Source organism: Chelon labrosus (assembly GCF_963514085.1).
Source record: "Chelon labrosus genome assembly, chromosome: 6".
NCBI lineage: Eukaryota > Metazoa > Chordata > Actinopteri > Mugiliformes > Mugilidae > Chelon > Chelon labrosus.
The window spans coordinates 19,598,723-19,610,723 of NC_140342.1; the positions used below are offsets into that span (position 1 = coordinate 19,598,723).

The window sequence follows — 12,001 nt, forward strand, 5'->3', positions numbered from 1 at the left end:
ACAGACTGGGAACTGAACCAGCAACCTGCTGGTTGCTCTAAATGCTGCAGCAAGCACAGATGACAGTTCGGGATTTTTTGCTGAGTGTCTGCAGCCGGGGAGCATTTACTTGTTCGAAATTAGATGCTTTTGTTGAAGGCCGTGGAGGGTGGTAGTGAATGCGTGCTCTCGCAAACGTTACTCCCGGCAAACTATCCGAAGGAGGGTTCTTAAGCTGGTCTCCCCTCTCTCTCACACAGAGGAAAGAAGTGAGAGTGGGGTTTTTGGTTTTAAGATATTCATGAATCTCTGAATCCCTCTTAAGGATTACAATCTCTCATCCATCTCATGGTGTCGCGCAGCTTTGGGCAATTCAGAGCCTGCATTAATGTGTAAAGGACGGTGTCAGGGAAAAAAAAAACTCTAATTTATAAACATAGTAACAAGGCAGTGCATATATATTTCTGCTAAAACCGCTGAGAGAGGTGCATTGATTCCACTAAGCCACATCCTGATGTAACACATATAAAATATTTAATAGCTATTACTGTAGAATTAAACTGGATCTTGTTATGGCAGCTAATCCCAAGCCATGGGAGCAGGGCACCAATTTCGAGTCAAATGTCACATGTGGGGAAAGAATTTTTTTTAAAAAAGAGGGGGGAGGAAGGATATTACAGTCGACAGATAGAAAATTCCATGTGTGTCACCCAGTATAGAGGAAATGAAGTGTGAATTCAGACAATGGAAGGGAATAGGGGAGTGATGGAGGATAAAAATAATGGGAAGTGAAGAGGGTAAAAAAGGAGACAGAGAAAGACTGGACAAGAGTAAGATATCATCTAGTACCTGCGCCTCTGGCAAAGCAATGTCCATAATGTTAGGCTGGCCTCGAGGTTCCCCGTTTTCAAGCCGGGAGAAGATGACTTGGTAGCCCCGGATTTGCCCGTGCTGCTTCCCCTGCACCGGCGGCTTCCAGGTGACTCGGATGGCCGTGGAATTTATGGCCTCAACCTCCAGCTTCCTGGGTGGTGCTCCTGGCACTGAGAGAGAGAGAGAGAGGCATAGAGAGTGAGAAAGAAAGGGAGAAAATAAAGAGTAAGAAATATGCCGAGCTGGTGATTTTCTCCGGTTCACTGTGTTTTGTGATGAGGAGCCAAAAATGATCAAAATAATAACTTCTGGGTTTTTTTATAGACTAGGGCGCTGTAGAAAGGGAAGAGATACAAGAACAGGCCGTGAATCAAAACATCTCCACTCACTTCAGACTTTCTAAGACTGCTCTGTCCTCAAAAAACCCTATGCAGGGCAGCATGTGGTCTAGTGATGTCTATAATGCCCTTAATTCCAGTATGAAATTAGCTGTGTTGCAGCAAACTTCAAACACATTAATTATAGACGACTCTCTCTTAGGAGAAGCCGCCCTCCATCACACTGCAAACAAAACGAGGGAAGAGTGAGAAAAAGAGGCAAGAGTGACTGAACGAAGAAGGGAAGCTCTGCTCCACTTCTATTCCCCAGAACAGAAAAAGAACACAGGGAGGCATTTACACAGCGAAAGCAGAGGAAAGTGGTGCAGAACGGAGGCCCAGGAGTGACGAGCCTTAACCTGCCATAGATTTAAAGTGTTAAAGCAATAGAGAACAAGCTGGAAAGAGGAAAGAATAAAAGGTGACCCCTTCTGCTGCAAGTGGAGTCTCATTAACTTATAATTGATCAACAGGACAAAGAAAGCTGTGCAGTAAAAATCGAAGAGGGTGAAGGAAAAGAGAGACAGACTGCGGCAAGCAACAGAGACTTTAACAGTCGAAGAGCACTTTGCTTCAAGGGAGGTGTCAACCTACCATCTTCTTTGGTTCTCATCCTGACTGGGGCACTCTCAGGGCCTGGGCCCACATCAGTGTGCGCCCTCACCCACACCTGATACTCTGTCCACTTCTCCAGGCCCTCCAGCAAATAGCTGGTGGCGTCCGCACCGATGCCCGGCACCTCATGCCGGTCCGTGTCTTCTCCAGCCAGGGCTTGGTAGCTGATTGAGTAGCGCACAATGGCGCCGTGGCGGCTGGCAGCAGGCGGTGCCACCCAACTCACCTTGAGGCTGGTGGAGGTCAGGCTGACAAGCTGTACCTCCTGAGGGGGGGCGGACGGGGCTGCAGGGGGGGAGGGGAGGGGAGCAAAACCACACGGAGGAAGGGCACGGATCAAGCAAACAAAAATAAACTAAGACATGAAGAAAAATAAGGCAAAACTGCGGAAGCTTTTTGTGACTTTATCAATATAAAAACTAAAATGGGATCAAAATGGCAGCAGTGTTGTAGTGTTTCAACATTAAATGTACATTTGTGTATCGGACAAATGATAAACATATTTAAAAATACCATTATAAGTTTAAATATGACATTTTGAGTTTTTATACTGAACACAAAAAGCTTCCATACTAAAACAGGATGCAGCCTCTAGACTGAGAGATTGGATGCAAAAACACAATACCAGGCCACTGCTACAGCTGAGTTTGGCACTGCATTTATGCGGGAGGCCATGAGACTGCAGGGTGAGGTGACCAGATTATAAAACACGCCAAAAACTTTTACAAGGCAATGCTTTTCTAAAGACGTAGCTTGTCCCTAGCCGCCCTCTGCGCTGGCTCTAGGAGCCAGCGAACAGAGCAAGCAATAAACGGGGCGTAGACGTGTGAGCGTGCGACGTAGTTGTGCTCGACAGTGTTGACTGTTTTTCGCCAGTTGATAGCAGAAGCTCTGGGCTCTATTGCAACGGTTGGCCACAGCGGAGAAACGCTGGACGGCGTTAAGTGAAGCTGTAATTTCATAATCATTAACTGCTAAGAACATTCCAGCCAGTGTCAACATCTGGTTAGAAGCCATGGAACATTTTTATTTCTGTTAGATGGGAAAACAAATCCCAAATGTGCAGGATTTACTGCAAAACATGTTGTTCTGATATTAGTCCTTGGGTTTGAATGGCTAAAATCAAAGCAGGAATTCCCTCTGTGGGGTCAATTAAAGGATTATCTTAGGTCTTATCTTATCTTATATTGTTATGGTTATTGTCCTGAAATGACATAGACATGAGCAACTAAATCCACCTCACCCTTTTATGTTTTATAATTACACTGGACTGTCATGTCTCAGTAAGAGACACAAATAAGTTCTACAGTATCTCTATAGAGCTCTACAGGGCTGGAAATCTCTAGCTACACCTTCTGCCTGGAATAATAAGATTACTCCAATAAATAGGATTAAAATATTTACTACAGCTGCAGTATAAAATATATGCAAACTCTCTCCAGTCTAGAGGTAAAAACAGAGAACCAATAAACAACTTTAAAATAAGGAACAAGAACAAAACTGAAAATAAACACGACAGCGTTCACATATTTCATGCACCTAACCGAATCACGAACTCTACAAGAAAGGCCTCAGAAGAGAATAACAATGAACAAAAAAACAAAATTCAAAGCAATGTGTTGTTGCAGAGCATGCCCATGGAACTTATTTTTTAATAAGCAGAGCAATGAACAGTGAGCTCAAATACGAATCCGGTAAAGTAATGCCAGAAACACGAAACTCCACCTTTACAAATCATTAGGACTTAACAAAGGAGAAGTGAGTCTCATCAGGCGGTCGCTGATCCACAAGAGAGTGGACAGAAAAACTACAAACACTCCATGTACTGGGAAAAAAATTAATAAAAATGTGTCAGTGTGAATCACAACAATGGTGACGATTTGCAGAATAGATTGTGGTATTGAGCTCCTGATGAGAAATCTGCCGGATCAAAGTAAAATTGGACGAAGGGGGGAGGACAACGCCACAGGAGATGCAAACAACTCAGAGGCCAAAAATCAGGGAGGGGGAAAAAAAGAGGGCTACACCGGAGCTAAAATAATAAACGTTAAAGCCCGATACATGTTAGGTTATAACACATAGTACATGTGATCATACATTTAAGGTATATTCACACACAGCTGAATGTTTTAGTTTATAGATGTAAATTTGGCATCATGTCTGTTTCTCATAGTTAAGTTTTATACTGCCTTTACTTCAGAATTGGACTTTGGACGGAAGAAGTCCTCATTAAATCTTGTTTTGAATCCATCCAAAGGGGTGGATGTTTATAAGGTACAGTCCTATAAATACCTACGAGTGTAGCTGGATAATAAATTGGTGTGAGCAATAATCAACACATCCACAAGAATTGCATGAATCCACTTTGCTTTCTTCAGGACATTTAATGCATCCATTACAATACTGAACATCTTATCAATGTGTGGTAAATACTGCATGTGCATGCATTGATGAGTACAGGGTTGAGTAACTGCTGAGGACGGCAGGATATATCTTGGGGGAGTCAGCCCGGGTCCCACTGAAGGTGGTCGCTGAGAAGACGACAAGCTTCTGGAGATCTTGGACAACCCCCACTCACCCACTACACCAGACAGAGAACAGCAGCGGAGGCATGTTCAGTGACAGACTCCTCCTGCCCTGTTGTACCACAGAAATACACAGAAAATATTTCTGTCTCAAACTTAACGTATCAGCCTCTTATTCACAGCTGGTTGACTCGAGTGCATTTACCTTTATTGCTACATAGTGAATAAATATAATATGTATGTCCTCTAAACCTTAATTTATCGAATTTACTGTGTAGCGTAAGTGTAACCCAATTGAGAAAACCCATCCCATCTAAAATCGACACCTCTCCCCTCTCCTTCTGTCCTCTACCCTGCCTCTATCCACCCCCTCGCCTCCAAACCACTTCCAATGATCTGTGAAGAAGTTGTCAGGACAAAAGAGCATGAAAGGCCCCCAGCCCCAACCAGGTGTCTCTCTCCCGTGCAGACCAGCTAGTCCCCATCTTTACACGCACAAAAAAAAAAAAGGAGAAAACACACATAAATGGAACTGACCGTGCTCCCAACATGCCTAAAGCGCACTGCATAATTACAGTGTCCAAAAAAAGCCTGCGTCTTGGGACTAAACGACTTCCGATGAGTTGCCCCAGCAGCGCAGACTCAATGCGGCACCCCTTCGTCAATTCAAATGGATCAAACGGATCAAGTGGAGGTGCATGTGCACATCAGCTCAGCCTTTAGAGCAATAATATCTGCAGCTTCCTCACCAGCAGAGTTCACCAGGTGAAATCACCAGGAGAAATCACATCCACTTCCATAGCATCCTCAGGTTTCTGTACTCTTACCTCGGCTCTTCTCTGCGTACAAAATGACTGCACGCCCTGTACTCATCTGTCACAATCCTAAAATGTGCTGGTGACACCACAGTCCCAGCTGTAGATTCTACCAAAAAGACGGGAGGAGGACCAGCTCTTTCTTTTGTTGCTACAACAACCTGGAGCTAAACATCAGTGATACTGGACTTTAAAATAGACGCTACACATCTCCTCCACTCACAATCTACAGCTGCACAGTCCAGCAATGAATCCTTGCAAGTCCATTGTCCCTAACATCTTGCAGGGAGAGAGGAACGTCGCTGCCATCACAAAGACAGAACAGCGGATGACGCAATTTCAACGCCACACAACGGGACAAGGTCGGACTCCAACGGGGCAGTAAGGGTCGCAAAGCGTATCATCAAGCCGGACCGAGCTGCCCTCTCTGCAGCACCTGTACATGTCAGCTAACAGGCTGGGAGAATAATAAGAAACCCCCTCACATCACACCCTGCACACGCCCGGCCGGTTCAGATTTTGACCCTCTGCCATGCGATACAGGACAAGAACTTTGAGACGCCTCGATGGTTATAAATATCAGAAACACCACCCCATAAACCTCAGTTCATTACCAATTTCTAGCACTGAATCTACACCTTTGCTCCTTTTCGGTCAGTATCGTGTGCAATTTACACTTTTTCTAACAAATTAGATAATTAGATTAGATAAGTTTTCTCAGTGTTGTAATTTTCTGTTCTATTAATTGCGACATATGCAGCACCGCTTGTGTTAGTTGCATTGTATTAGTGCAATTTTAGTATTGGTGCAAAGTGACACTCAGTCTTGTGGATGTAACAGAGATATTCCCCCCCTTGGAACGAATAAAGCACCGTCAGTCTATCTAAAAATGGTGAAAACAAAAATAAAAGTTTTGCTGTTGACCTTTTTTCCGCCCTCATGTGCTACTGTAGAAGATTTGGCATTCATCCTTTGTTCTATCTGTTGGCATTGATGGAGATTATTCTTATTTTTTTTCCCCCCCGGAATAATGATTTTCGACTAAACCATTGTTACTTACATCCTTTCCCATTAGGTAAAAGTTTCTGGCAGCCTTTACAGACTGTCAAGTCCTTGGCGGAGTGGTAGAGTTTATACACAGCAGCAAAAATATGAATAGAGCTCAATTCTGTTCATTGCTCTGACTCTTAAAAAAAAAGAAAGAAAAAAAAAATGACACTAAACATTTAAATGCAGCCCTGGAAAATGTCACACTTTCCCACCGTCTGGTTTCCCTCAGAACTTTCCCAAGGCTGCTGTTTATTTCATGCACACCATCCTTCTCCTGCATGAAATCCGAATTCTTTTCACCAAATTTTGTGTCGGCTTTCAGCAGGGGGACATAAACTCATCACCACTCTAGGTCTCAACTAAGGGGTAAGAGATTATTATTCATTTTCTCTGTCCTGATGGGGAGATATACACATACCCCCTGTCGAGTCTACTCTAGTTGTACTGAACTGCCACGGTTACCTCGTTAGCGACTGGACAGAAACTTAATAATATAGATTATTAGTGTCAATTTGATGTTATTTTCAAAGGCCGTCTATTAAAAAATGAACACATTATGCCAAGATTGCTTGTTTGGGGTTTGAAGAGGCCACTGCGATGTTAAACACAATGAGCAGCATGGCCAATAAGTGCATAGGGATGTCGCGGAATAATTCTTTGGTTCAGGGACAATCCAGGCTTATTTTGAAAGAGTATGCAACTGCTAAAATAAAGCCAATAAAAATCTTCCCTCACTGGACTCGGCTGTGATTTGTCCACCAGATAATGGTAGCGTTGCAGCGCTGCTCAACAGCCACACATAAGCAGCATTATGCAAGTTAAAGTTAGTGCTTGAATGTGCGTGCAAATCATTTCCATGATTATCATTACATTCCGATCACATTCCAAAAAAAAAAAAAACGAAGAAGTGGCATTTATGCTATTGTTATGTACATAAGCTCCTCTGGGTGATGTGGCATTAGCATTGTGCCACTGCAGCAAGAAAATATGTCAGCTGGCAGAGAGTGACATTTTGAGAGCTGGAACTGTAAAAGCACATAATGATATGAGGCAAAACAACACAGCACGGCTCACAGAGGTGGGAACAAGACACATTAAACGTACCTTTGACACAGGGCCTGCCCTCAGATAGACGGACGGGGGGGGGGTTAGTGTTGGTGACAGAGGGGAGGTGGTGGAAGCGTGAAGCTGACCGGGGCGACTGCACCGTCAGCGTTTTATGTTGTGCTGAAATTGACTTGACATTCAAGTTGCCCACGCGCTCTGAATTAAGCTCTACGAAACTCAACTTTTGTCTCGCTCGCTGAATGGGCCGACTCTCCAAAATCACTGGTTAGTGGGTAACGAGTATATAAGACAGACCAGAGAGTCAAAACAAAGGAGAAAGATGGCGCACTTACTGGACTGGGCGGTGCGGGCCTCGATGGGCTGGGTGTAGACACCTAAACCCATTTCAGAGCGGGCTGCCAGGGAGAAACGGTACAAGGTGTCAGGCTTCAAACCATCCACAGCGTAGGAGCCTGCTGGGTCGATGATCACGTGTTTCTGGAGGAGGTTTTAGAAATGGACAGAGAAATGCAATTAAAATTAATTAAAATTAAAGACAATCACAGACGTCTGCTCATGTGGTGAGCTGGATTAATGTTCCACTGAAAATCCTGCAGCCTAAACCGCCGTCTCTCCTTCATATATCCATGGAAACTGCAGAATACAGCCAAATTTGAGAGGAGCATGTTCCAAAAACAATTTGCCCTCTAGTTTACAGCTGGTGCAGCGGTCCAACAGAGTTGAGTGAAAGGCCACAGCAGCAAGACATAAATGAGCTGTTGTGTTGTGTGTTACTCCAGTAAATCTGAATGCATCGCTACAATAACACTGTTTTATCTGAAACTTCCCATGCAGAGAAAATGGATCATAAAAGGCTAAATAAATTTGTCTGCAGTCTCACAGTTGATTATGGCAGTGTGAGAGAGACAGACAAACGGAGAAATAGTATAAGAAAAAAAATTATTACACAATATTTTTTTTAAGAATTCGAACCTTGTTTTCTGAGCCAGTCTCCCAGTACTGCAGCTCGTACTTGGTGATGGGGTCCTGCACGGGCCACAACCACGTTAGTACAATACGGGTGTCCAGCTCGGCTTCAGCCTCAAAGCTGGACGGCTGTGCAGGGACTGGAAAAAAAGCAGATGAAAAGACAGAGGTTGAAGAATATAACGTGCAAAAAGAGAACATCACTAATGTTCTCCATGTTGACAGCAGCAATTATCACCTCCACAACTCTGACTGGATGGCGGAGAACAAACAAAAACACAAATAGCCTTATGAGCTGTGTCACAAATGCTGTATACAATACACAAAACATTAACCAGAAGAATATAAGACCTTCAGTTAACTACACTTACAGACATTCAAAGTTGTACACAGTGGTTACTGCTCACCTCCCTGCTGGGTTTTGACTTGCAGGATGTCAGAAGGTGGCCCGTCTCCTACAGAGGTGAAGCCCAGCACCCTGAGGCTGTAGGTGATATCAGGAGTCAGGCCTGAGATGGTAGTCAGGCTGCTGTCGTCAGTGTTGTGTTTCTGCCAGGCGCTGAGAGGAGCCGTCATGTCGGAGCTGTAGTAGACACGGTAGCCCCTAATCTGCCCATTGGGTTCATCAGGTGGCGCCCACTGGACCAGCATTGTGCTGGCGCTCAGCATGCGTGCTTGGACGTGCAGGGGTGGCGAGGAGGGGGCCTGTTCACCGGTGCGTGTCTCCACGGAGTCGCTGGGAGGCCCGCGGCCAATGTTGTTGACAGCCATGACACGAAACTCGTACTCAGAGTAGGGGCTGAGTCCGCCGATGCTGTAGCGGGTGGTAGCTACCCCCTCCACTTCCTGGAAGCCCGTGTCTAAGGACTTGGCTCTGTATTGGATCATGTAGTAGGAGACAGGTTCTGGGTTTCCAGAATCCCACGTGAGAGTCACACTGGTGGCAGTGGTCTCAGTCACAATCAGTGAGGTGGGGGGTTTTGGTAAGGCTGCAGAGGGAGAAGCAAAGTATTCATTTTTAATTATTAGGAATAGACTGCAGGGAAAAATTGGACACCTGACACATTTGATACCACAGTTCACAAAATGTAGACACAATACAACTAAACACAGCTCCTCTGAAGAAAAGACATGACTGGTCATGTAATTCTCTGTTCTGTAACTAATAGCGCTAAAGTGACTGTTTCCTATGCTAATTCTTATAGTACTGTCAGCAGCCATTATCCTAGGATGAATAGAAAAGCTAAACTGAAGTCCCAATTTTGTGTTTAATAACGGACCCGGCCATTACTGACAAAAGCAGAAAATTGCAAGAGTGGTTCCTGTTGTGACAAATGCACACAAAACAGAGGGTCTGTATTATGGCTTCCTTGAAGAAGGGGGTCCGTATGTCTGTGGTGCCTCTAATGACTGTGACATTTCGTGTATCGATCAGTTGAAGGGAGAGTGAAATCAATACAGACAATAACTGATAAGAGAGGCTGTAGTGTGTAGACGACGCAGAAACAAAGTCACACAGGTGCATACTGTAGAAGCACGTTTACACAAATACCTGGCTGTGGAAAAAAAATAAAAAGATGCAGACAGAGGCACATAACAGCTTCGTCTATGTAACAGAAGGTTCAGAGGCCTTTTGAAAGTTGTTTATTCTGCTTTGCGTACGTTTCATGATCTGTACGTGAATCTGTGGATGACTCAAGTCAAGGTCACATCGCTCTCACCTTTGACAGTAACCTGAGCAGTGGCTTCAATCACGCCCAGAGAAGACATCGCCACACACGTGTAGTTGGCGGATTCACGAATGTTGGTGACCTCCAGCACGTTGCGTCCCATCGGCATGTCTTCCTCTTTGGTCAGCTCCACCTGGCCCTTGGTCCACTTGACGTAGGGCATCGGCGAGCCCACCGCCACGCACGTCAGGTTGACGCTGCCGCCCGGCATCACCTCTTGGTTGGTGGGCGGGATGGAGAATCTGGGTGGGACTCTCCGCACTAAGGTGACGAAGAGAAGGAGGAACAGAGAGAGGGGTGAATGGGGTGGGAATAGGTAAGGTGAACATTTTTTTTTTCGCGACTGCACGAATGATCTTACCCCATCCGACACCACAAGGCTAAAAGCTGACTCAGAAAAGCTAATAGAAAGGAGGGCTGATCGCTTTTGTCCAAATGTGCGGCGCACAATGGGAATAATAGGACTGTCAGAAAATGGCTCGGGAAATTGTAAAGAAATCTTTGAGGGGGTGTTTTATCCTCTTGCCTACAAAAGAGAATATAATCAAAAATAGCCCAGTTTTGCTGGAGACTGTGTCTGGCCCTCTTTTGTCAGGGTGTCAAATGGTGGCGAGAGTTGCATCATTGAGGGACCCTGTGGAGATGCCATTGTTTGATTTCTCCTCCCTCTCCTCTCTAGCTCCTTCTGCTCAGCCTCTCTCTCTCTCTCTCTCTCTCTCTCTCTTTGTGCAGTTCTGATATGCAGATAGGCTGACATTAAAAAGGGGTTCCCATGGAGACAAGAAGGGCCCGTTGACGTCGCCAGGGACAAGGCAAACACCAATGTAGAGGCTCCATGCAATACTGAAAAGCTAGCCTAGAATAAACAGGCAGCCAGCATTTACATATGACTTGTTTTCTATCTAAATAAAGATGCACAAGAAACGCCAGCCGTATTTACACATTTTAGATGTTTTTTCTGGCAACTTTTGGCAACCACAACAAACTTATCCGCTTCGACGTGGTAAAGAAGAACTTGCAGCATCCATCAGTGTCAGACCTGTTAAATTTATGACATGCTGAATGTTATCGTGGCATGTGCTGAGGAGAGGGTGCTCTGTCTTCTTTAACCTTTATTATGGAGAACGTGAAGCCAGGCCAGACTTCTAGCTCCCTACTGAGGATGCATTATTGTCATCCAACTACCGCTGGTCATATGTTTTGCATGAAACTATCCCAGTAGAATTCATGCAGGTTGCTTTCCCTAATGCACTACAACATCTCTGTGTCTGTCCGGGGGGGTGGCGGGGAGAGAAAAAAAAAAAAAAAAAAAGCCCTTGACTGTAATTGCTCTTTTGCACCGGTCTACATGAAAATGGATTTTCAAATATGAGTCTCCCTCCACCTTCTCTTCCTCCCCCCACCCTTCACCCCTCCCTCCCCGATCTAATTTGAACCGGAACGTCGTTACAGCCATGCTTGTTATTCCCCTCATTATGTGGTGAAATGGAAAAACACAAAAGCACCTTTTGAGATTCCAGTCAGGAAAAAGGCTGGTTCTCTGGACCGCACTACGGTACAATAAGAGGGGACCTGGTTCACATTCATCCGAATTTTCCCATAATAAGGGAGGTGCGGCGCACAGACATTCCCCTGTCTTAATCAACGCAACTGTGCAAATCGTAGAAATGTTACACCGGGAACAGTAAAGAGGTAAGACAAGCTTTAGGACGGAGTAATGATGACTTATATTAACAATAACGTCATTTGAAGGGCTTTATCCTGGAATAAGGTAGTACACATTAAATGTTCGGAAAGATTTACATCAACCACAACTTCTGATCACTGACATTCATGGGAATATGGGTGATTTTTACATGCTGGATAGGCTGAGTAATGTTACCAGCCTGGGAACGGGACGGGGACGACATTCTCAAGGAAAGCATGCACAGGAGCTGAGGAAAGATATGGGATCGGGAGCCAGAGTACACTGGGGGAAGAAGATAAAGAAAGGACTTGGTCCA

The 12,001-nt window shown here is 44.9% G+C and overlaps 1 protein-coding gene across 3 annotated transcripts in view; it reads right to left on the reverse strand.

The window, feature by feature from the left end:
• Positions 1–12,001, reverse strand: part of LOC311489465 (receptor-type tyrosine-protein phosphatase F) — a 164,006-nt gene that overhangs the window by 51,945 nt on the left and 100,060 nt on the right. For all 3 annotated transcript variants that reach the window (XM_084546553.1, XM_084546554.1, XM_084546552.1), the window contains exons 7-12: positions 9,990–10,259; positions 8,676–9,257; positions 8,275–8,408; positions 7,635–7,779; positions 1,824–2,129; positions 829–1,022 (exon numbers count right to left, since the gene is read on the reverse strand). In XM_084546553.1, coding sequence (XP_084402679.1) covers positions 829–1,022; positions 1,824–2,129; positions 7,635–7,779; positions 8,275–8,408; positions 8,676–9,257; positions 9,990–10,259 — 1,631 coding nt within the window. The remainder of the gene's footprint in view (positions 1–828; positions 1,023–1,823; positions 2,130–7,634; positions 7,780–8,274; positions 8,409–8,675; positions 9,258–9,989; positions 10,260–12,001) is intronic.